The sequence below is a fragment of the Sorex fumeus genome, unplaced genomic scaffold, assembly GCF_029834395.1.
Source record: "Sorex fumeus unplaced genomic scaffold, SorFum_2.1 ptg000013l, whole genome shotgun sequence".
NCBI lineage: Eukaryota > Metazoa > Chordata > Mammalia > Eulipotyphla > Soricidae > Sorex > Sorex fumeus.
In genome coordinates, this window is record NW_026606070.1 from 23,310,105 (window position 1) to 23,337,287 (window position 27,183).

The 27,183-nt window shown below is 34.3% G+C and overlaps 1 protein-coding gene across 23 annotated transcripts in view; it reads right to left on the reverse strand.

The window, feature by feature from the left end:
* ADGRL3 (adhesion G protein-coupled receptor L3) overlaps positions 1–27,183 on the reverse strand; it is an 882,914-nt gene that overhangs the window by 546,795 nt on the left and 308,936 nt on the right. For all 23 annotated transcript variants that reach the window (XM_056111479.1, XM_056111470.1, XM_056111466.1 and 20 more), the window contains exon 5: positions 11,718–11,921. In XM_056111479.1, the coding sequence (XP_055967454.1) occupies positions 11,718–11,921 (204 nt within the window). The remainder of the gene's footprint in view (positions 1–11,717; positions 11,922–27,183) is intronic.

Below are 27,183 nucleotides of genomic sequence, written 5' to 3' on the forward strand. Positions count from 1 at the left end.
CAAAGAGTTTTTAAAAGTCCTTAGAGCACTGCAGGTAGGGCAGTTACCTTGCACACTGGGGATCAATTCCCAACAACTCACCTGGCCCTCTGCTCCTGGCCTAAGCAGTGATCCCTGAGTGCAGAGCCTGGGGTAAGACCTGAGCACCACTGAGTGTGCCCCCACACCCAGAGATGAAGTTCAAAGAGCACGTGGCCTCCATCTGGAAAACTCCAGGCTCAATTTCCTGCCCCATCCTCTTCCTCGCTCTCAACGGAACCACCATCTCCGAATGCAACAGTTATATATACCTAGGTCGAGAAATCAACATGATGAATGACCTGGCACCTGAGTTGCGCAGGAGGAAGAGAGCAGCTTGGAATGCCTTCAAGAGCATTGAAGAAATAACTAAAAGGACAAAGAACCTCCAGCTACGAGCACATCTCTTTGATTCCTCTATTCTTCCTGCATTAACATATGCCTCAGAGACCTGGACCCTACGAAAACAGGATGAGAACACTATTCGGGTCTCTCAAAGAGGAATCGAAAGAACTATGCTTGGAATATCACGATTCACTCAAATGAGAGATAGAATCCGGAGTTCTGATCTTCGTCAACGCTCAAGAATCAGGGACGCTGTCTCATTTGCCAAGACATCAAAAATCAGATGGGCTGGACACGTAATGAGGTTTACAGACAACCGCTGGACTAGAGCCATTACTGATTGGGTTCCACGAGACATCAAAAGATCACGTGGACGCCCACCTATAAGATGGTCAGACTTCTTCGTCAAGACCCTAAATGATCGGTTTGAGGCTCTACATGTTCCTAAAACGAACAGATACCATTGGGCTACGCTAGCACACAACCGGGATGAATGGAGATGTTACTGGCACCCGCTCGAATAAATCGATGAATAACGGGGATTAAGTGATTAAGTGAAGTGATCCTCTTCCCACAAGGGAATCCTTCAAATTTGGGAGCACTGGCTGTAGCACTGCCCTCCTGCACTTCTTCGATTTGCTCCAGCAGGCCCAGTAACATCTCCATTGTGAGACTTGTTACTGTGTTTGGCATATCGGATACATCATGGGGAGCTTGCCAGGCTTTGCTGTGCGGGCGAGATACTCTTGGTAGCTTGCTGGGCTCTCCAAGAGGGACAGAGAAATTGAAGCCAGCTCAGCCGGGCTGGCTGCTTGCAAGGCAAATGTCCTATCACTGTGCTATCGATCATAGATTAAGATGTATTATAATATGTATTATAATCAAGATGTATTATAATATGACACTAAATCCAATTGTCCACTTGAAAATCTGATTCAAGAATATTCCAATATTTTAATTCTTTACAGATAATATGTCAGTTCTATTAAAGACATTACAACATTCCAAAAATTGTTTTATAAATTATATGTACTTATACTATGTATTTACTCCAACAGGATTTTAGCTAGCTAACTTAAAATTAAACATAGAGAAGAACAAAGGAAGGGAGAGATGGAAGGAGGGAGAGAGAGGGAGGGAGAGTGGAACAGAGGGAAAGGGGTGGAAGGTAGGAAGGAAGGAAGGAAGGAAGGAAGGAAGGAAGGAAGGAAGGAAGGAAGGAAGGAAGGAAGACAAAATGTGTAGTTTCCAAATGGAAGAAAACCACTAAATCTTGTCACAATTCCTCAATTTTATTACACATGCCCCCAAATCCAAATTGTTTATTGTTCGCTGAAACTGAAACTATGTAAAGGGCAAGTGAAATAGCTAATGTCAGTAATTTGTCACTGAGAATCAAAAATACTTTAATTCTCTCATTTACTTAGCATTTTCTGACATTATCTTACTAAAGGGCAGGAGTGATAGCATAGTGGGTAGGGCATTTGCCTTTCACATAGCCGACCTGGATTCAATTCCATCGCCCCTCTCAGAAAGCGCGACAAACTACCGAAAATATTCTGCCCACATGAGAAAGCCTGGCAAGCTCCCCGTGATGTATTCAATATGCCAAACACAGTAACAACACGTCTCAAAATTAAGACGTTACTGGGCCCGCTCGATCAAATGGATGAACAATAGAAGGACAGTGCTGACAGTGGACAGTGTCGATCTTACTAAAGATATATTAACCTTCTCTATATTAGCATTTGCAGAGGCTGTAAAAAACTGACACATTTTAAAAAATTACAAAACATAAGAAGACACAATTTGCCAAGTGTATGTACTCATCATTCGATCAATGGATCATATTTTCTTTTTTTTTTAAAGAAGCCAATTTATTTTATTTATTTATTTATTTATTTTCTTTTTTTGGATCACACCCAGCAATGCTCAGGGGTTACTCCTGGCTTTGCACTCAGGAATTACTCCTCATGGAGCTTGGGGAACCATATGGGATGCCAGAGATCGAACCTGGGTTGGCCGTGTGCAAGGCAAACACCCTACCTGCTGTGTTATCACTCCGGCCCCAAGGATCATATTTTTCTTTAACTCTGAATACTGAATTCCCAGGATCGCTCATTACCCATTCTCTCATCTGTTTTGACAATGCTATTAAAACCCAATAGTCTGAACTACTCATTCCTCTGAAAAATAAGTAAATAAATGCTATAGAACAAACATTCACAATAAAATAAATAAAACAAGACTTCACATGCCAGCAGTGCTTTAACGCAGGTCAGAGAGACATTATTTCTCCCTGACTCTCTGAGAGTTCTAGGGACCCGGAGGTTTATAGGAGGCTTTGATCTGAAGACAACTTTTGAATCTGGACTTTCCAGGGCTGAAAATTTAATGAATGATTTGGCTTTGTGTCATTTCAAACTGTCTATGCAGCAGGAGAGCGTTGTTTGTTATTAATTGGTTTTGGATCCACATCCAGCTACAATGAAGGCTTACTCCTGACTCTGCACTCAGGGATCACTCCTGGTGATTCTCTGAGGATAATAGACTATGCTAGGAATCAAACCTTTGCCTTGCATGCAACTGACTTGGGTTCAATTCCTGGCATCCTGGTATCCCATATGGTCCCCAAAGCACCTCCAGGAAAAATCCTGAGTGCAGAGTCAATAAGTAACTCCTGAGCATCACTGGGTGTGAACCCCCAAAAAACTATATATATTTATATATATATTGTAAAAGCTATATATATAGTAAAAACTATTATATATATAGTAACTATCTTCTTAAATCTTTGTTATATATAACGAAGATATAAGATTGTTATATATAGTTATATATATTGCTTTCATATATATATATATATATATATATATCTTTGTCAAACTCATATAAAATAACCAAAAAATTAAAGTACTGGAAGAGAGCTCATAGATGCAGAGTGCAAATCCAAAGTGCTTGGCTCTCAATTTCAATTTTCAATTTCCCACACTGTTTGGCCACCTGGACAGTTGTGAACTGCAGCTCTGGTGGCCCTCAGGCACTACAGAGGTGGACCGAGTGTCCATAGAGACACTATGTGCTTAGGAGTCTAAGAACCAATCCAGCAGGCATCAGGCCCTTCCGGAACTGCTCAGGAGCTTGCTCCTGCCAAAACAAAGCATGAGTAGTAAATTTGAAGCAGAATCCCAATCCCTCGGCCATCATAGAGCCATGGCCATCTGGGATTACAACAGGAGTTGCTGCCAAACCATATTGATAACAATGAAATAGATATCTCCAGGTAAAGAGAAAAGAATATATTCCTAAGGATAAATGGAAAAGATCATGGTCTCAGTTAAATTTACGTATGTAAAATTTAGTAATAGAACATCTGACCAAATTTGGTTCTCTATACTGGGAGCTCTATGAGTATCTAGTATCAATGCATTTGAGATATATGTTAAAATTATTTTATTTACACACACTGTAGGAATTGAAGAAATGTAAAACAAAATAAATTTAATATTTCTTGGCTATATCTGTCACTGGCCATGTGAAATTTGTCACATTGGAACAATTCTGCACATATATGTGTATGTATAAACATTTTACACAGGTATCAACACATCAAATAATTGGTATGTTAATTAAATAGCTGAATATTTCTTATTTAAAAGACATCATTTGGCCCATCCATCAAATAAATTAGCATCTATTTTTCAGTAAAGCTGCTCACATTCTTCTTACAAGGAAAAAATAAATTGTAATTTATGTCAAAAGAAACAAAAGACATAATCAGACTTTTCTGAAAATGTTTGAAGGTGAAATTCACTAAAATATTTATTTATGACTGAATGTATCCTTCTGGTACGTAGACCATTTGGGAAAGAATTTAAGCCTAAAGAAATGATTCAATATCACATTTAGGACACTAAAGCTTTTAAAATACTTTTTCTTCATGTTCTTACCTATTTCCTTAGTTGCCTATTGTACTTCTTCCACATAAAAATACAGTATTACCCTAGATGTTCATAAGAATTCTGAAAAGTGATGGACAAAGTCTGCATTTTGCATATCAATTAGACCTAAAGTTCTGTCTAAACTGGCAAAGCACACTGAAAGACACAAATAAATGTGAGCAGGGGCTTTTATCTGAAATGATATTATACTGTCATAGAAGACAAGAAGCTAACACAGCACTTTGAAGGCCACATTATATTACTCTCTTGCAGTAAGAATTATATCCAAAAGGCTGAGCTTGTAAAACAGAAGGTTTCCCGTTGCTGTAACAACATTAATCTCTTTTCTTCTGTTACAAGTTCTTTCATCTTCCTACCTCCCCATGAATTCCTAGCTTTCACCTACACATTTCAGACTGTAATGTAATAAGATTAGAACCAGCTTTCCCAAAAATCTGGGAGGAAAGTGAGTAAGAACCTGAGAACCTGTCAAAAGGATAACTTATCAAAGTCAATATAACACTAATAAAAACATTTTAAGAGAAACACAGTTTCAGATTTTCCCATGATCATCAGTTATACAAAAAGCAAGAAGGAAGCAAAGAGAATGTGTTTACCCCATGCACACACAAAAATAAGGATGTTCTAATTTAAAGAAGATAAGGATTGCTCTGTCAAGAATGAGGGTCAGAATGTGTGAAAGTGGAAACAAGCCAATTCAAAGCAACCTTCCATCAATATTTAGATGAGATGGAGAGGGTGGAGTGGTATGGAGAAGTACCAGTATGTCGGGTAAATGAAGAGGACTTCCATGGTACTGAATTAGAAGACACTTCTGGGCAGAAATTCTGTTACCCTGTAATTTGTTTACTCAGTGGATGTTTCATGAGCTTTAAACAATCTCACATTTTCCTCTTCCTGATCTACATTTTTTTTTCCTTTTTGGGCCACACCCAGCAATGCTCAGGGGTTACTCCTGGCTTTGCACTCAGGATTGCTTCTGGCAGTGCTCAAGGGACCATATAGGATGGTGGGGATCGAACCCAGGCCGGCCACATGCAAGGCAAAAACCCTACCCGCTGTGCTATCGCTCCAGCCCCCCGATCTACATTTTAATATCCATGACTTAATTGCAATTTGATGCTGATAAGTTAAAGACATATCGAATAATTGTCTCCATCTCCCAAATCACTGTTACAAAAAATGAGCTTTTGTTAATCTTTCCTTACTTCTATCAGTTCATTATAACACCTTCATACGTAAGATCACGTGAGTTTTGTAATGTGGTTCTGATTTTATGACTTTAAAAGAGCTTATATTTTTCTGGAGGTGTAATTCTCTAGACTCTGAACCAATGAGAACATTAAGCATTTCCTTAAAATAAACCATCATTTCATACTGTCATCAATTGATATGCTAATTCAACAATCACTTTTAATTAGGCACAAGAATATATCAAGGTTCATTTGATTCATTCTCGAAAATAGATTATTTTTGTTATTTTATTAAACTGTGCAATGGTACAATGAAAATGAGCAAAATTAATCTGATTCTTTCCAAATCTAAATTCTGAATGAATACCAAATATATCCAGCCCCAAAATTCAGCTGCCCTAACTTTGTTTAATTTGTCTTCTGCCACAAAATTTAGAAGTATAATACAACTGCATACATATGCTGAAAACTACTTCAGATATTTGATAAAAAGATGGGTGAGATCAAAATAAAGATATAATTGTGGTTCCACTATACCCTCATAATTATGACTGAAAAGCAAAAGAAAAGAATGTAAGAAAATCTTGACTCATGCTCTTTTCATTGATAGTAACCTGCATCCAAATTGTATCTCTAATGATCTACTTTCATATTTTTACATTTCAATTAAATTAGGATCCCGATTTTGAGTTGCCACTTAAAGTTGTATGTTGAATAAGTGGTCTGTAAATTTTTGGATGACACCAGTACCACTGCTTACGTCAAATCACTCTTCATTTATCTTTCTAATTTTAGTGAGAGAAACATTAATTCATAATGCAATCCTTGAAGCCATAAACATGGCTTTCCCATTTGTGTTTTCTCGCGTTCTCACTTATATCCCGTACATCAGCCCTGGTAGTTGGTTCTCTTCATCACCATTTTTTATTCACTCCTTGGATTCAACGGCAGAGCCTGGCAAGCTCCCCGTGACGTATTTGATATGCCAAACACAGTAACAACAAAGTCTCCAGTGGAGACGTTACTGGGCCCGCTCGAGCAAATCGATGATCAACGGGAGGGCCTTTACTTTACTTTACTTTTACTCCTTGGATTAAGGTTCTTACAATCGGTTTTCCTTATTACAATTTCCACTCACTCCTGGAATCAAGGCACTATTATTTCTTATGTGAATCAATGCAGTGCCCTGCCTATATCAGTCAGAATGATACGGTTCATCCTTCAAATGAAGGCAGCAGGTTAATTAGGCCATAACCCACTGCTCCATCATGGCCTTGAGGAAGACTTCAAGCCTATTTCACTACGTAGGCCATACTAACACACCGATCAAATCCTTTCCATCATTTCTGTAGTTCAATGCTTTCCTTTTTTTTCCTTTTTGGGTCACACCCGGAAATGCTGAGGGATTACTCCTGGCTTTGCACTCAGGAATTATTCCTGGAGGTGCTCAGGGGACCATATGGGATGTCAGGGATCGAACGTGCATCAGCCACGTGCAAGCAAATGCCCTACCCACTATACTATTGCTCTGGTCCCTAGTTGTTCAATTCTTAACTAATCACTAGAAATTATATTTTTGCATCAAATTCTACAGTCATTTCGAATTAACTTTTGTACTACTGAATTTTCTGTCTATAAAATTATGTCCTTTTTTCTCTCTTTGGCTAATACCTTTGTTATCCATCCTCAGCTTAGATACCACATTATCTCAGGAGTACTGTCTCCTGCTCTCTAACACCACCTAGATACTCACTCTTCATGTGCCATTCTACATTCAGTCCAGCTCAGCAATCAGTATTTCTATTCCTACTGGCTGTTCGTTACACAAGTGCTATTGTGTATGACTAGATCAAGACATGTCATGTATAGGAATACTTTTATCAGAGATATTTACCAAAGGCAATTGGAATTACATTCCCTTTCCTGGAAATTTTATTTAATCGACAAGAAGATGTGGTGGTACATTTCTGGCTCAGAAGTGAACTATGTAATTCAGGCAGACATACATGTAACGATATTAAGGAAAAGAGAGAGCCATTAGAGAAAAGCCAAAGAATCAAATCCACAGGGAAAGAGAAGAAATCCCCTGCTATTTTTTTTCTAACTTATTATTAGACATCTAAGATCTAGTATAATTCCTGTAAGAATTGTGAGTTCTTAAAATAAAAAAAATAAAATAAAATAAAAACAAAAATCCCCAAAACCCTACTTGCATGCTGTTTTGTGTTCACTGAAGAGGTATTTTAAAGAAAGCATTTGCTGCATTCTGGGTGTCAATAGTAGGATACTGAGAAATTAGTTTATAAGTTCTCCAGCTTTCTCTTCCTGTGATAGAATAGAATCAACATGTGCATATGCATATGCATTTTAATCCAATGTAGAAAAATAAATAACACAAAGAAAATTAGTACAAAGTAAAGAAGGGAAGAAACCTCTAGCATTTAACAACTGTCACAAAAATCAAAAATGACTTGATTAAGGGAACAAAAATACCAAATGGGTTTGCTTATTAATAGAAAGCTACTACCAAATATAAGCATAAAAATTCAAGAATAGAAGACAGAGCTAATAAAACTATTTCATCAGAGGTCCATGCAATTCTCTAATAGAAGTAACAATACAAAAGACCCTTGTAAAAGTACTTGGGCTATTTAAAAAACATCTACATTAAAATGAACATAGAAATGAGCTTTTATGACTTGTCAAGATGGAAATGCTTTAACTACATTCCAAAAGAACACATGTATGAGTGTTGCATATTATTTGTAGATCATCTCAATTCATTTATTATGTATCTGCATGAAAATCACAATTAAAGCAAAGGAAATGCTGATAAAAAATGCATTAACATTCCTTTATCTTCAATGAAAAGTCCTGATATCTAGTCATTGACTGGGCAATCTGCCCTCAGACTTTCTTCTGCCTTTAATGCTAAAGAAAAAACTGTCTTCTGAGAACAATATGTTTTATCATCGTTTAGGCTTTGCTGTTCCAGCACAGTCCTAATTACTATATATTCAAATGCTCATTAAGTGCTCAAAACTGCTATCAGCTATCCAAACCAAAAAATGTAATAAGACAAAGTTAAATTCTGAATCAGTAACAGGAGATTATATATATCTTCATGTTTTCTAGGGAAAGCTGTATGGGTTTATTGCATGAACATAAGGTGAAATTCTTTTAAATAAAATACCATTTTCAATGACTGCACTGATAATAGTCTTCTTTATGAATAGTTTTCTGTGTCTGAACTATTTTGTTTCTATCCTAGTTTCATTTTGAGGAAGATGGTGGAGATGGGAGGTAAGGAATGTGGTATTGTGGTAACATTTTCTTGTTTACACTTTCCTGTTTTCAACTTGAAGAGCTCAAAACAATATGGTATATCTTATTTCAATGTTATGTTAATGTACTTATGAAGTAAGTAAGTGGTCTTAAAAACACTTTTGAGTGAGGAAGGTAATGCATTCAAAAGAGAAAGCATGCATGGGGTTCTTCAGAGAGAGAAGAGAGCATTATGAAGTCAAAGAAAGAAATTACAAACCCCAATTTGGGATGTGAGTGATTTGAAAATAGATAATTCATCAATTTTATCTTCAATGCCTTACTCAAGGGTCATAATTGCCTGTACACTTTTAGATGACAGAAAATATTATACCTTTATAATGTTACTTATTTGACTTATGCAGAAAGGGGGCAATTTAAGATTTTCTTGTATCTTGTTAATAAAATTAAACAACTTTTCTTAGAAAATATATAATCATAGTAAATTCACATACTTCTGTGTATTCTAATAAAATTACACTATATTTACCTCAGTTCCATTTCGATTAACAGGAAGTTTATCCCATTTTTGTTCCATTCCATAACTTTATAACCTTCTTCTTTGTTAGATGATAGGAAACGTAATTTTGAAACAGTGCTAGAGCATAACCTATCATATGCATGGTAAACAGTAATATAGTAATATAGAATATAGTAATAATTCTATAGTAATATAGAAACCCTTATCAAGTTATAAAAACGGGGAATATTTAAAATTATACAACTTTCATAGAAAAAATACTATTCTTATGTTATTGACATTCTAATTTTTTGTTGCAGGACGGAACTGCGTGAAGAGATATGCATGTGTGTGTTTATGTGAACTACTTGTTTAAATGTTCACAATATCTAATTATAAATAAAAGAACATCTGGGTTTCTTCTTTAATACTAGAACTTGTGTCTGAACTGTATTAATTGGATTAAGTTAGAGAATGAATGCATTTGAAATTGCTTTGGGTTTAGGAGAGGTATTCTATAAAATATTTTAATTTTATATCACTTTAAATTTTATTTATAATTATTTGTTGTTGTTATTTTCAACATTTTTAGGTAGAGGGTCACTGCCAGTGCTCAGAGCTGACTCCTAACTGTGGTCAGGAATCACTGCTGCCATAACTCCAGGAACTGCATTACAGTGCCAGGGATCAAAACCAGGTAGGGTGGGAACAAAGCAACTGCACTAATTGCTGTGCCATTGCTCCAGCCTCTGAATCTTATTTTTTTTTAATTGTCACCTTACATAGAAATCAAGATACATCATCCCATTGAAAGTTTTATTGAAGAATTTTCTAGAAAAATCAAAATTGCATCCAACTTTAAGAATTTCAGGTTTTAAACGGTGTTGTGAAACAAAGTTAAAAATATCAACAACAGCAAAGTTCTTGGAGAACATTTACTATGATTTTTTAACAACATGATGGTGCTGACTCTATTTGCTCCCATGAGAGTTCTGATTGGAAAGATAGTAAAGTGGCAAGGTATTTGCCTTGCATGCCACTGATCAGAGTTTAATCCTCAGCGATACATATGGTCCCTCAAGTCCACCAGGTGTGATCCCTGAGCACAGAACAAGGAGTTGGCCCTGGTCACTCCTAGGTGTGGTCCAAGAACAAAACCAACCAAAAAGTGTGCAGTGCTACCACTGGTCTCAAGTCATTAGCAAAACAAACACTAAAAACACAACAAAAGAAAAACTAATCCCAATGGAAGAATGCAATGCCTTCAATTTAGCACTCTGACTTAGTGAACAAAACTTAGTAAATGTCAGCTTAATCATACTCTTTCTTACTCTACTGCTGAAGTAATTGAAGGGGTCTGTTTATCTTTAATGCCTCTTAAATTTCAAATGGATTTATGGTAATTTTCCTTAGACAGTAAACCCAAAGACAGCAACAGCCTCTTTGTTTGTTAATCAAAAAATGATGTGAGTGGGTTTAGAAGATAAGCTCAGTTATTATAGTAGTATTTCACGTTCTTTATTTTTCTGAATTTTTCATATGACTATACCCACAAAGATGTTATGCAATAAGAGAGGTGATTTGGGGACAATCATAATTCCACTAGTAAATACTTCTTAGCCTTCTTTAGATTGTGATACACATACCAATAAAACCTTAACTATAACTAGTATATCTTTATATTTCATATATAGTTTCTTAAGGAAACCGAGGCTTAATGAGGCCTTGCCCGTAGTTTAGTAGGAAAAGTGAGATAAACATGGTACAATATAAAAAATACAATGAAATATGAAATATTGGGTAAAATAATAAGTGCTGAATCCTGCACAAATATATATTTGTCACTAGTGTTTCTATGCTGGGTATCACCCATTGTACTTGATAGCTTCAGAACATCATTATAAACATACTCCCAGTACTTTCATAAAAATAGGCTGAGTTTTCCAGCCACTATTTATCAGCTTTTATGTTTTGAATGAATATACACAATTCCTTAAAAAACAAGCTTTTGTCATAATTTCTTCAAATAAATCTTTGTACTTAGACTATTTGTACCTAGAGATAAATTTCACTGTTGAAAATTTTCAAGCAAGTAGACGATCAGAAAAGTCAAGATATCTTTTACAGCCATTGAAATTTTACAATACTTTATATGTTATCGGTGAAACCAATATTTAATGTCCTGTGATCATGCAAAGATATGTAAATTCCAACCGAGAATTGAAAGTCAAGCGCTTTAAAGTAGCGATTAGGTTCTAAGAGAGAACAGGCATGCACCGTGGAACAATAAACTAGGGTAGCACGAGCTGGATGCAGAGAGTACAGGTACCCAAGATGTACTTTTGACACTGGTTGAGCCTCCCAAGAGCCCTTCCCCGGCCGCCCCCGACCCTCTGCCCTCACCGCTGGCCGCACCTTGGGCTGCAATCTGTGCTCCTTGGGCACCTGGACCACGAACTCCTCTGGAGGCTCCTCGGGGCCCTTGACCGCGATGTGCAGTGGCGCGCTCTGCCGCAGGCTGTTGAAGGAGGTGTCGGGGTGGGAGAGCGCCTCCTGGGCTGCGCTCGGCGTGTCGCAGGGGAGCGGCGAGGGCTGGATGTCTCTCATTGTGCTTGCCACCTGCGGGGACCGCAGGGCGGAGCATCAGACTCTGCTCAGTTCAGGCTGGCCTCAGATGAGCTACACACTATTCCCAAGGCTGCTCTGCACTGCAAGCCACAGACCCCGCAACTCGCCACCCCAGGTCACTCAGGACACCCCCGGCCTGATCTCCACGTCCCTAGTTTAATACCGAGTGTGCACTTCTTGTCCCATTAGACGTTTCAAATTGGATGTTTCAAATAAAACTCTCCACTCTTAATAATGATGGGAATATTAGCTGCACCTCTTTGAAGTTGGGTAAGACTACCTCAAAAGATGTCTTACTTTATTATAGTCACAGGAATTCTGATGCGATAGGTACTAAACATTAAATATAAATAAAAATATTGGTTCCTATATTAAAATTTTACACACAAAAGATCGTGAGGATAGGTGAAAAAAGAAATGTTAACTTTTAAATTAGTTTTTTATGTTTACTATGTGATTGCACTTTGATGAGTGTTTTATAATTATTTCTGTGCTTCAGGCCATTAACATTTATGAAATATGTTATATTAAAATCTGCTTTGGACAATAGGATGAAAAGGATACACATACATTTTATAATATATATTTAAACGATTTTACTGACAAAAAGGTACATATTACATAAATTAATAAATATGGAAGACCAAGACAATAAAGAAAAAATAAAACGGCACACATGATTTTTAAAATAATCCACAAAACAGTCAGACATTATATGCTATGAAAAACGCAGCTATTATAAATACAAGATTTTCGTTTTCTGGTAAATATGTACAGTAAATACACATTTCCACACACTAATTGCAACTAGTGTAAAACATAAATATGATAATGAAAATATGCTTGCTAACACAAAGAAAAAGACTTTAACAAGGAAAAAACTTTGTTTTATACAATTATTTTAACATAAGGTAACATGCATATTTTAAAACACAATAGTAATGCTCCAATAAACAGTCAGAAGAGAAACTATGTAAATCAATAATGCAAGAGAATTTTATAATTGTCTAACACTGAAAGTATAAACAATAGCACGCTAATTTATTGTATATAAAATCATCACAAATTAAAAACAAAAACATGTTTTTTCCCAAGTCACAAGAAATGAAATAACCCTTTAATGAAAAAAATAAAGATATTAAGAAAGTTATGAAACAATCCATTTATTATGACAAACTTCATATTATTCTTCTACAGCACTACCTTGAAACATTTTAATTACACTCATTAAGTATATGATTACTAAAACACCTAGGTAATAGTCAATAGCCTAGTTGATAGTCTGTGCTATGTTAATGATAGTCTGTGAATATAAATGGTGCGAAAGAGGAAAACAAGTAATATGGCCAAAAAACATAAAAATCAAACCCATTAAGTAATTTCCTCATTTAATGTTTAACTCCAGTGCATTTTCTCTGTCCACTAGGTTTCTAAATTAGTTCCCTGATGGCCCAAAATTTGGATAATTTTACTAATATCATTATAAATAATCTATTTTAAGAAATAAGAAAAAATGTAAAGCTATGTCATCCTAATGTTTCAGTTATAAGTTGAAAGATTTTTCCCTCAGCCAAGTTAATGTATAAAGACATTTGAAGTGATGGATGAAACATGCATTTATGTTCAGTAATTCAAAATTATTTAGATTCCCTATTACAAACCAGGTTCTTTTCTAAGTGCTAGAGATTTGGTGACAAAACAAATTTACTTTAATGATTTGGAGTCAGAGGAAATATAAGTAGATATATAACTTAAAATATCATAGGGGTGACTAACATTTTGGTGTGGGGTATAGAAATATAAGTTAACTTATAAGATATTACACCTATATGAAAAACTTACAGAAAACTTAAATATGTGGTAATTGTGGTAATATAGGATAATCTTATGTGGCAATTAATATATGATAAGATATAGAATCTTCTGTTTTTTAGTGGAAGACTAATCTATGGGAGTAAAATCTGAATTGAGACTTAATTCAGAGTGTAAGTTGCTAGCCATACAAGTATCAGGACTAAAAATTATACTAAGCCACAATAGCTGTAAGGAGAAATCTCCATGTTTTACTCAAGAGATAGCACAATAACCAATGCAGGTGGAAAGGGGGCAGAATCATCTGAAAAGAGATCAGAGAAATAAGAAATGGTCTTTCATGAGTTTCATAAATCAGACTAAAGGGTCTAGTTAAAGCACTTGTTTTGGACACTGGATAAAGAAAGCACGGGACAAAAACATAGAGCAGGAACGCAAACTGGCATAGGAACACTGAATTCTACTTGACTAGAGATCAATTATTTGAGGAAAGGTCAACCTCTAGAGCAGGCAAAAAGAATAACAATTGATTTTCAATGGATAGACTGCAATCAACATCAGTTTAGAATGGCATAATGTCTAGAGTAAAGAATCCCTGCTTTAAAAAGAAATAATATGCTTGAACTAGAGCTAGAGACCTACAAAGTAATTTGGATCACAAAGTAAAAGAGAAGGATACAAAATACCAGGAGGTTAAGCAGACTATGACTTCTAACTTGAAGGAAATTAGACTCTGAGGTGTTCTATGGGACTGGAGTAATACATGTGTCTACAGTTCAGACTCATTTAAATTCCCCTTCAGTGTAAAAGAAATAGAGTCATAGATTAAGGCAGCACAAGTTGAGAAACTGGTACACTGGCTACAGAGAGAAGGGCTATAAGAACAAAGTCAATGTCTTCACTTTTGGTTAAAAATATGTCAGTCATTGGATGGAACCTGGAAAATTTTTATTTGATATTTATATATAATAAATGAATCTATATTAAAAATCTCAGCCTAAAATAGTATTAGAAGCCTGGGCTAACATGTTAAGGGGAAAGATTTCTTTCAAATTTACTATGAAAATAGCACTGTAGGACTGTAGCACTGTCCTGCCATTGTTCATCAATTTGCTCAAGTGAGCACCAGTAACATCTCAATTGTGAGACTTATGGTTACTGTTTTTGGCATATAAAATATGTCACGGGGAGCTTGCTAGGCTCTGCCGTTCGGGCAGGATACTCTCGATAGCTTGCAGGGTTCTCCGAGAGGGAGAGGGAAATTGAACCCGGGTTGGCCACATGCAAGGCAACGCCCTACCCACTGCCCTATCGCTCCAGTCCACTATGAAAATAAATCCCAGAATCTCATGGCATTAATCTTAGTTTGGAGGTAACTTCCTCATCCTCCTCTGCTATTACATTTTAGTACACACTTTCAGACAGACAAATGTACTATAATGTTCCAGAGGTTATTTTGCTTCTAAGACAGGAAGTGAAGACAAGGACATCTTTGTTCTTTATGTCTAATCTTTCTCAAAAAAAAAAAAGAAAGTTAATTCTTATCTCTAGTATTGCATTTCTGACTAAAATCAATTTTTATAAAAGGCATTCTTAATTCCTTTAACATTTGAGTTTTCTTTAATCACAAAGATTATTTGTTCTCTTCATAAATAATGCCAGACTTATTGCCATGACTAAATTGCCCATATAATCACTTCATATTTTTTTCTATTTAAATGTGAATTTTTCCTTCCTGTGTGTAATATGAAATATAAAATATTTCACAACTAACTAAAATTATCATGAGGTATGTTGTTAATTAAAGACCATCACAACATTAACAGTCTCAGCTAATTGCTATGACTGAAACAGGAAGAATGAAAAGCAAGAAGAAGAGATGTAAGGAAACACAAGCATGAGGCAATAAGTATGAAAAAAGAAAAAAAAATAAATATGTAAAGACAAAGTATTTATAATGGAAATAAGTATTTTTCATCCTCTTTCTGGAGCATAATGAAATAGATATGAGCTTACTTTCAACTCTAGAGTTGTGTTGAATTAAATAGAGATCAACACTAATTCATAAATTATATTAAATTATAAGACAAATTACAAGCCAAGCATTTTTAGCCGGTCTGCCATTTTTATTTTTTTATTATCCTTAGATTACCTATGCAATTCAATCACTTTTTCTGATTCTTATTTCAAAAATCTATTTATCACAACAATGATCCAGAAATACAGAAAAACAATTGGCTGGATTTCTAAGATATATCAAAAGTGAGAGAACTGCTAAAAATAAAACACTGTCAGAGCATTTTTTATCAGTATTACAAATAATGTAACTTTCATATAGTAAGGGTAGTTATCATGGGTAATTTGCTTTTCTGCTTTGGTAGCATTTTGTCATATATTTTTGAAAGCTGCCTAAGTGAGAGCCTAACAAGGAAAAAAACACAACAATGAGCTATGACCCAAAATTATATTTTAAATTCTTATTAAATTCTGGTTTTCATTATCATCTCTTTGCTGTCAAACATATCCTCCTATACATACTTGTGTAATCTTATGTCAAACTTCTCATCATATATACAAACAAAAGCATATTTAAACTATATCAATTTAATACTAGAGCCTAAAATTTTAATATACTTCAAAAAATTTAATTAAACTCTCATTTGGGGGTTATTCCTTATTTGTAACCAAAACATTGTTTTATTCTCTAAAGAAACCTTTAAAATTTTTGAAAAATTTTGTTATATAACTGTCTGGCTCAATCTATATGCTGTGTTAATTGGTTTATTTCTAATTTAAATCAGATTTTGACAAAGCTGGCTGAAGCTCAGTAGTTAATTAAAATGCCTTCAGAAAGAGTCTACAGGAGATGGTTAGGAGATTTTAAGCTGAGTTTCTTTTTCTAATGTCTAATTATTTGAAATATCTCAGTGTGTTAGAAGATTGATGGCATGGTGTCAGTTTTTCTTCACCTTTATATTACTAATGATATTAATGTTGATTTACTGGATATAAGAATGTCCAGTTACCTCTTATCAAAAAATGGTTTATTTAAGTTCAAAGTGTTATGTAAATGAAGATTAAAAACATACAGCAGGAATAATTGATGCAGAATTAAATTTTGATGCAAGATAGAGAAAACAGAGAAGGTAGACAGATGGATAGATGCAACAATATAGAATGAGAGAGATTTATAGACATTCAGGCCAATGATAGATATATGGATTTGCTGTAAGAATTAGAATATTAGAATGAAAAAGAAACAGAAATAGATACAGATATGAAACAATGGAAAAAATAAAAGAAAGACTATTGCTTTCATTTTATTTTTATAAGTAATGTACATTTTCCAACCTTGCTTCCTTATGCATACTTGAAATTGAAAAGCTAAAATTTTCCCCAGAATCTCTATTTTGGCCATATAAAGAGATTATTTTATCTCTGATTTCTCCCTAAGGTGTATGTGACAGCTGCATAATTTCTTTATTGGATAGGTAGTAATGTTTAACAATAGTCATAACAGTTACAATGTAAGACCCTGACTAAGTATGCCACCAAGTAGAAATTACACCATGGAGTTCAACACAGAGAAAAAATATTTCAATTCTTGGTCTTATAAGAAAATGTCTCAGTAGTGATAAACTGTCCACCTGTGTACTATGAAGCAGTGTTCATGGCATACCTCGATATTATTCAACTTAAATCAATAGACTCATTTTCTACACTGAATTGTTTCATGAAATATTGGTATGCCCCATGAGGGGAAGTAATTTCCCCTCAGACTAGGTTCCTCACTCTTTTCCATACCAGAACAAGTTAAAATAAAATAAAAACATATTACGTCTAAACCTTCACTAGAAGACTGAGCAATTAACTTATGAAAGTAATATAAAACATCCTGAAAATAGTGAGTCAAATTGTTGGCTCTGAAGATGAAGAGAAACTTAATCTCTAGTGGTAAACGTTGAAAATGAAAACAAAGGTTGCCTTTTAACGGGCTTTTGTGTCTGCTATCTTCACATACAAAAAATCAAAGTGAGAAACTAGGGATTTGTAGATCACAGTAGTTATTTTCATTCTGATATTGTGATGCAAATACCTCAACATTTGTAGAAATTATTATGTTGAGAGTAAGGTCCCTCACAGTGAAAAAATCTTTATAAAAATCAGTTTCTGATATAAAGTCTTTAACTCACATTAAGTGAAACGCATATTACATTTCTCATTCATCTGAGGAATGGATCAGATGGCAGCTTTGCATGTGGGAGGAGGCTGAGGCTCAACTGCTGGCACCTCATGGTACTATGAGCACATAAAGATAAAGGACCAGGTTGGACCAAAAACAAGACAAAATAGACAGTGTGGGAGAAAGAGAGAGACAGACAGGGAGGAAGAGAGATGGAGAGAAAAGTGGAAGACTGACTTTTATCTAAATTTGAAATACTGACTCCAATTAACATGTCACTGTCATCCTGTTGTTTATCGATTTCCTCGAGCAGGCACCAGTAACATCTCCTTCATCCTAGCCCTGAGATTTTAGAAAGTGCTACCACATTTGAGGCTCTTTAAAGGTCAGGAGAATGAGACCCATCATTGTTACTGGTTTTTGGCATACTGAATACACCACAGGGAGTTTGCCAGACATAAAGCAATATAAATAAATAAATAAATAAATAAATAAATAAATTCATGGTAACAAAAGTACAAATTTGGGAAAAAAATATTTGGAAAATGCTTTCTTGTAATGTTCTTTCCTTCCTCTCTTAAGGAGTAGCACTGTCCTTCCACTGTTCATCGAGTTGCTCGAGCACACCTAGCAATGTCTCCATTGTGAGACTTGTTGTTACTGTGTTTGGCATATCGAATATGCCACGGGGAGCTTGCCAGGCTTTGCTGTGCAGGCGAGATATTGTCGGTAGCTTGCTGGGCTCTCCGAGAAGGGTGGAGGAACCGAACCCGGCTCGAAGGAAACTATATTTCCAAAATGTTGCTGTAAATCAAATCGTATCTAAAAAATATCTACAACTTAAAGTAAATGGTTGTGTTTTCTTTAAGCACACTCTTTATTATATTTGATATGCCAAAAGCATATTTTGATAGAGATCTGTTATGTTCCAACTTCTTTCTGTCTACCCTAGGTTAATCTTAAGTGCCATCTCAGAAGACAGTTGAGAAAAAATTTTAATTATTATTTTTTCTGATATAAAGAGATAGCTGTCCTTTTACACTCTCCACGGTACAAAAACTGAATGACTACCTAATGCTGGCTAACAAGAAAGCAGGTTACGTTAAAAGGTTTACCTGTCAAAATGATTGATTATTTTCTGATATATGCATAAACTAGCTTATGAATGAACACCTACTTTTAAAAATCAACATAGTGTTTTATTTATCTGCCTGCAGAGAAACATTAAACCTATCTCCTATTAACAGCACATAATTCACAAAATGTCTGTGCTATCACAGATATCCCAACACTGTGAGCCAGAGTGACTAATCTAAAAGCTTCCATTTAAGCAAATGTACAGCAATCCCTGCAGAAAAAAAACATGCCAGCCTGTGCCTTTGAATTTTGTACATTATCTGTCAGGTGGTTAAATCATGTGACTTTAAAGTTTTAATACTATCATCCAACTTTATTATCAAAAAGGAATTAAAAAATTCACTGCTAAGTAGTCACCCCAATTGCTGATTTGTAACAACTATGGAGCAATGTCCTGATCTAATTCAAGTAGTGTCTGTGATTACTACTTAATGGTATCTCTAAAAGGTTTACAAGAAATAGAAATCTGTGAAAGATGACTGTTCATTCACTTTTTAAATATAGAGAATTTTTTTCCATATGCATGATCTAATCATATTTGGACTCCCCCCGATCTCATCTGTTATTTGCTACAATAACATTAATCTGTTTGAAAGTCATCTGAGCCAAGAAAAAATGAATCACTGTAATATGCTATTTGGGGGGGTTGCATATTATTTTTATTTTTGCATTTAATCAAAACCATAATTTCTCAATAATTTAATGTATCTATACCCACTAACTTCACATTGAACTAATCCCATCAATACAAAGTCCTATCTGCCATTCATTATTCAATTTCTTAAGACTTAGGAACAACAATGAAAATGGTAAATTTTATTGGGCTTATAGTCTAATTAAAAGTGAAAGGCTTGCAGTCTGAAAAGCCTTTCAACACTCTTTTTTTTTTTTTTGGTAAATGCTGATCTAAGCTTAAGATGTTCATTAGTAACTCATTAAAGACTTAGTTACAGTCCAGTGGGTGAGTTCTGAATATAATGATGGAATGTGTGTACAAGTGTGTGGGCTCATAATTGGAGAAACTGTCACATTTGAGGATTAAGAATATACAATGCAGTCTTTGAAAAACACTATGGAATGGAAGTGACCCCAAGATGGTAGTGTCTTTTAAATGTTGCTTACTATCCAAATCATTTGTCTTTGAGTTATAATTTGTAAAGTATGTTTTAATGACTCCTATCCCCTAGGATTAAATGAGAGTCTTTGTATTAAGGCATTTCTAGTCTTAATTTACTTAATCCTTACACTAACAAAGTAGGACGAGTTACCCTAGTAAAACATAAGGAAACTTCTATTGTAATTATGGTAATGTCTTGAAAGAAAAAGATTTGGATTAATACTCGAAAGATTGAGGTCCTTCTGCCTTGTTTAAGAAGACCACGACATTTGGATTTTCAGAGAGGTTAGAGAAGACAATTTTGTAAACTTCAGTTTCTGGGTTCTAAGCAAGACTTATATACTAATATTTAATATCATCATCTCCATCATTTATTCAATCTACAGAATAGTTATGGATCTATATTCAAAATCATTATCTTATTATGTATTCTACTACTCTTTTAAAACTCAAAGACACCCTATTGATTCAAACATTCCAAGTTTTCTAGGGTCATCATCATAAAAACCTCAAATTCTCTTTTAATTCTCATCCTTGAATTACTATTTAAAGATATGATCTCAGTGACTTCAGAGGATACTAATATGTAGTATATAGACTGATAAACAATTCGATGTTTACCTTTATTGGAATAATATTAAAGTAAGCAGTTTACAAAATGAATCAGAAAAATTATGAAAAATGTTAACTGCTAGGGCAATTGGGACACACTTAGCAATGCTCATGGATCACTCCTAGCTCTGTGCTCAGGGATCACTCTTAGTAATCCTCCAGGGAATCAGATGCAGTCCAGGGATGGGTATCTGGTTATCTGACGGCAAGACAAGAACTTTACTTATTTTATACTATCTGTCTAGTCCCAAGAGTCCACTTTTATAATAAAATTGGAGCAAAGATACTTAACGGTAAATAAGGGAAACCCTCAATTCTAGAAGGACAAGAATTCAGAATAGAACAATAATAAAACTTTCTGAAGGTCATAATTATAGCTTAGTATTCTTTATCATTTATTAAAGAGCCATTTAAAATTAACATAATAATACAGAGGATTACCTTAATGTTTTGTATGTAAGTTGGTTATAGAATAAACAATGACAGCAACATTTTAATTTTTGCCAATGACAAGCTCTGTTATCATAACTAAAAACCTGAACTAATGAGATAATTAGCATTCATAAATAATATAGGCAAATAAAAATGGAGATTGGGTAATGAGATCAGACAAATGGTATATGATTATAAATGAGTAAAAGAAAAAAAGCAAGATTTCAGTAGGTAAATCCAGGTCAAAGGTTATAGTAAGCTTTTTCAGTCTAAAGTATTCAAATATAAATTATATCTTAATAATGATACCCTTGTCTTTTCTAAAAAGTAATGTATAAAAGAAGCCTAAAACTCAACAATAGAAAACTATTAAATGAACTATTAAATATTGATAATTTATCATATATAAACAATGTTAATAAAGATACTTAACTTTATCTTGACTAGATAAATGAATTAGAGAAATTCAAATTAAATGGAGATATATATATATATAACTTTATCTTGACTAGTTAAATAAGTCAATAACAAGTATGAATTAGGAATAACAAAAAATTTTATTATTGTGCTGAAATGTTTAACTGTGTGTCCAATGTGGGAAAGAATTTAGCTGGTTGTCAAAATTCTGAAGAGTCATTATGTGACACAAAAATTCCAGCCCGGTTTGCCTACCCAAGAAGGGGAACTATAGTCACAAAAATTTATGCATAATTTCAATAATAACATTTTCTAGGAGAATAAAAAATAGTAGAAGCCAAATTTTTATCAACGTGTAAATATAATGTGGTATATAATAAACACAAAAGTATATTATTCAACATCAAAAAAGTATAGAGGAACACATTGTACCTTTAAATATTATATTATGTGACATAAACTAAGTCACAAAAGATTGAAAAAACATGGAATTATATTTATATAAAAATCTAGAACAGTTATTTCCATAAAGATAGAGAACAGACTAATTGTTGTCAGGAACTTAGAAAAAGGGAAAGTTAGGTATGAGTGCAATGAATGGGTGTGGGATTTTCTGGAGTAATGATTATCTTCTACAACGGATACCATTAGACAGCTGAGTAGACCCTAAAACTCAAAAAAACCACACATTCTCAGTGGGTGAGTTTCATAGCATTTTACTCTCTCAATTATACTTTTTAAAAAGTTCCCCATATAATGTATTTAATATAGTTTTTAAAAATTTATATTATAAGTATCTTTACAATGGTCACAACAGAAATACAATTCCAATCACCTTTAGCGGTGGGCTATAAGGCTTTATTTTATTGAATAGAAATAGGAACAGAATTCAAATGCCTGCTTCTAAATACATCCATAAATTGCCATTAGCATCTCCATATAATATGTCTGTCTTACAGAGTAGAAAGGCAAAGAACCACACAAAATCCTTGGAAGTCCTAAACCTTGGAAATCCTATGCCATCCTACAGTGACACTCTCAGAATGTTCTATGCTCTATGTATCTCCCCCCTACACACACACACACACACACACACACACACACACACACATATTCCCTTTCTCTGTCTCTGTCTCTGTCTCTGTCTCTGTCTCTCTCTCTCTCTCTCTTCTTCCTTCCCTCCCTCTCTCTCTCCCTCTCTTTCTGAATACCTGCACATACAAACAGTACCAGAAACACAGGTATTCATCCTACAATATTTTCGACACAATAAATAATCTTTGGAAACCTGAGTAAACTCGGGGATCACTCCCTGCACTGCTCAGGGGACCTTATGCGGTGCCGGGACAGAACCTGAGTATGCTGCTGTTCTATCACTCCCAACAATATTGTATACCATTTTTGTAAATCGCAATTAAGTTTTCAGAATTTTCTTCATATGGATCGCATACATATCCTGGTGTGTTTTACAAATACTGGGACCCATGGTAGTGGAGGATGGGCACTGGTGGAGGGATGGGTATTCGATCATTGTATAACTGAAACCCAAGCACAAAAATTTGTAAGTCTACAATTGTACCTCATGGTGTTTCACTAATAAAAATTAAGAAATAATAAAATAATAATCCTTGGATACATAAAAAATTTTGAATTTAAATCTGTATGACAATTACTTTGAAAATATAATACCAAGTGGCATTGGTAATGACAAAGAATGACATGTATGATGTATACTTTTTCTGTGAGCTACATCTTTGACTTTACTGACAGCCAATTTACCGCAAACTAAAAGGTATGTAAATGAATCAATTGGTATTATTCCAAAGTTTATAGTGAGAACCTATTTTTATAAGAAAGATTTATATCTATTATTTTCCTCTGTATAATAAACAGATTTCACTTATACATCCTTAGCTATACTAGTTTAAATGATCAAGTCCTCCATATATCATAGATTTTGTGACAGGGTGATAATTACATTATGATGATAACAGAGAGCAAGTGTAGGTTCAAATAAATTTAGAAGGTAAGACTTTAACACTTAAAAGAGTTTGTTTTCAATTAATTATCTGAAAGAAGAATTCAATAATGCTTTATTTTTAACTTTCAAACTAAAATATATAGAAGTGAGGGAGATAGTGTATTAGGCTGAAGCACAAGGTATGTACATGAAAGACCCAGGTTAAACACCAGGAAAAATATGGTCTCTCAAGCATAACCAGGAGCAATGAATGAGCCACCAGAAATCCCTGAGCACTGAATGGTGTGTCCCCCAAACCAAAAGAACAAAATAAAATATGCAATAAATGCCCAATGTAGTATCTCATTTGTCTATCATATCAATGAGACCGTATGCAATAGCATTTCAGATTTGTGACTGGCTGATAAGAAATTGATTACCAGATCACTACATAGCTCAACTGATGAGAGCATGTTTTATGCATATAGGAATTCTAGTATTTGACTTAGCACTGTATTTTCCTGCCACCACATTATCCCCAAGCACTGAAAAAGGAGCAACCAGAATACTTCTGGGCATGGCCATCAGAAGCAAATAACAAAACAAATAAAAAGGTTATCATTTAATTCAGAAATTAAAAAAATGAGGCATAAAAATGCGCTACAGCATATTTTATAAATTCAAGAAAAACTATTCTTACATGGAGAATGCAAGTAAATAACAAGGTGAAGAGGAAAACAGAAATTTGGACCTTATAAATTTATAGCAATTTTTAATTTAATGATCAAAATTTATATAAGAAATTTAAAATTTACATAATTAAATTCATGACAGTTACCCTACTGCAACTACAATTCAACCTAGGCAAAAAAATAAAAACTAAATTATGATTCATAAATGCCTCAAATAATCAATGAAAATAATAGTAAAACAAATCAACTAAAAATAAGAGATTTACTTAAGACTATTGCTATTAAATAAAATTCACATAATATATTTGCAAACTTGAAGGCAAAAGATACTTTCTTTTCCAGTTTTAAACTTGCATATAGAACATGTAGGGATAGTTTCTAAACACAGTCTTACAATGAAAGTCTATTAGCAATGCATATTTTAGCTTATAATTTGCTATTAGAGACTACATCGTTAACTTACAAAATGTGTATTTTGAAATTCATTACTCAATAACTAATGCAGATATTAAAGAATATTTAAGCAGTGATCACATATATTATAACCAGAAGAAATATTTTACCTATAACACATTTGCTTATGAAAATCATGATATAGTAATGAATATATTATAAATACCTAACCTGAAAAATATTATAGACTTTTCAAGGATAAATGCCTAAAATTAACAAATTTAAACAAAGCACTAATGCAATTTGAATTGTCACAAAACATAACATCAAATAAGAGTTATATTAAAAAAATAATAAAGTAAAATGTAATTTTTTGCTTCCTTAAACTTTAACTATAACCTAAGTATATGGGTATTATTTAACTTACTGATATTAGAGAGGCTAACTCCAGAAATAAAAATAAAATGCAAATTTTATATATGTGCAATAAGTATATTGCATATGATATTTGCCATTGCTAAAATGTACTTATTTTATAAATAATTTCTTTAATAAAACTATCACGTTTGTGTGCAATATTCTTGAATGTATGAAAATATACATTGCTTTTAAACAATAAAACCAGTCTTGCAGTGGAAAAAGTACACTTATGGTGGTGTTTTTAAAGCCCTAAAATTTTTTCTGCAAAAGTATCATAAAATACGGTTCCTTCTTACCCAAAACAAGATCAGATTATCCCGATTTATACCTTTACAATCATGACAGTTTACAAATAAACATTAACAGGGCTATAGTTTAGATACCTGATCACGTGAGTTTCTTCTCAGCTCCAAAAACCTTAGTATGGCTTGGGTGAACTCAACCCCCAGGGCTCATATTCTCATATTTCTTATAACAGATGCCACACAGAGCTTTTGGATTCCTTCACTGACAGAATGATCTTCAGGTGGGATTATTTTTCTCCAGCTCCCTGTTTTCTCCTTGCTACCAAACCCATCAATACAATAAAGAAGTTCTTTATCTTCATGCAACGTTCTATTTACAGTGAATAACTGACCATCTGCTTTAGTGTAACCTCTAGTTCTATAGGAGGCCTCCTTGCATTATAAATAAGGATTTCATAGCTGTACAGGAAGGGAGCACAATCATGGAAAACAGAAAGAGAGATACAACGGTACACAGAGACACAGAAAATGAACAGATAAACACAGAACCAGAGACATTTCCTGACTTAAAATCTTAAAGATTTCAGGGTGGGGCTGTGGGGTGATGTGCTGATTGATGTTATTCTTTTACAGAAAACATTACCCAGACTCTAAAGAATGATCCAGGATTAATTCGACTAAAGTAAACATTTGAAATTAGCTCTTTAGTTTCAAGCTTTAACCATGCAGTGACAATGCAAACAAATGCTTCACTGAAAATTACACTTTTACTTCAGTGATAATTACGTACTAGAATATTATTGTACACTGATGATTGTACACTAAAGTTCCATATCTATTGATTTGAAAATAATTTTGGTTAGATACAAATACTAAAAATTTTTTTGCAAAACTTGAATTTGGGGGGTAAAAGGGGAAAATTTTATATGTTTTTAATTCACAGGGTAAGAATAAGTATAATTATGTATTTATTTCCTTACCTAATGCTCTGGATTGTACTTAGCTCTATCTCAAAATAGTGATAACATTATTAAATATAAAGAAGACTCACAAAATGCCAACCACAATTCAAAATATTATCTTAAGGCATCCAATTCTTTGGTTGGGGTGGGGGGCGCCACAATTGGCTGTGCTCACTGCTTATTATTACAGGATCTGAGCTCACTGGTCACTCCTGGTATAGCTTGAAGGACCAAAGATGGGTCAGAGAAGGAATCTGGTTGGCTGAATTCAAGGCAAAAGCCCAATCTGCTGTCCTCTTTCTACAACCAAAATACATCCATTTCGTCTTCCTTCCTTCCTTCCTTCCTTCCTTCCTTCCTTCCTTCCTTCCTTCCTTCCTTCCTTCCTTCCTTCCCTCCTTCCCTCCCTCCCTCCCTCCCTCCCTCCCTTCCTTTCTCTTTGTAACACAACTGGTGATTCCCAGGGTTTAATCTCAGTTCTGAACTCAGGATTAACCCCTGGATGTGCGTGGGAAACCATATGGGATACTGGGGACCCAACCCAGGTTAGCTGCACACAGGTCAAGCACAGTACCAATTGTACTATCACTCTGGCCCCAATACATTCATTTCTTAATAACAGCTCTTCGAGGAATAAATATTTGCTCCTATAGATGAAAAGTAGGTTTAAATTACTATTAAACCCTTTGGGAAAGAAATAAATGTATTTTATTTCATATGATGTTTGCAGCTAGAACAATTGTCTGACTTGTGATAAATTATTTTTGTTAAATCCCAAAGAATTCTCCAGCAGGAAAAATAGGTAGAAAAAATGGGACTTTATTCACTGATCAGTAAGATACACAAATTTCATCTAAAGAAACTGACTCTC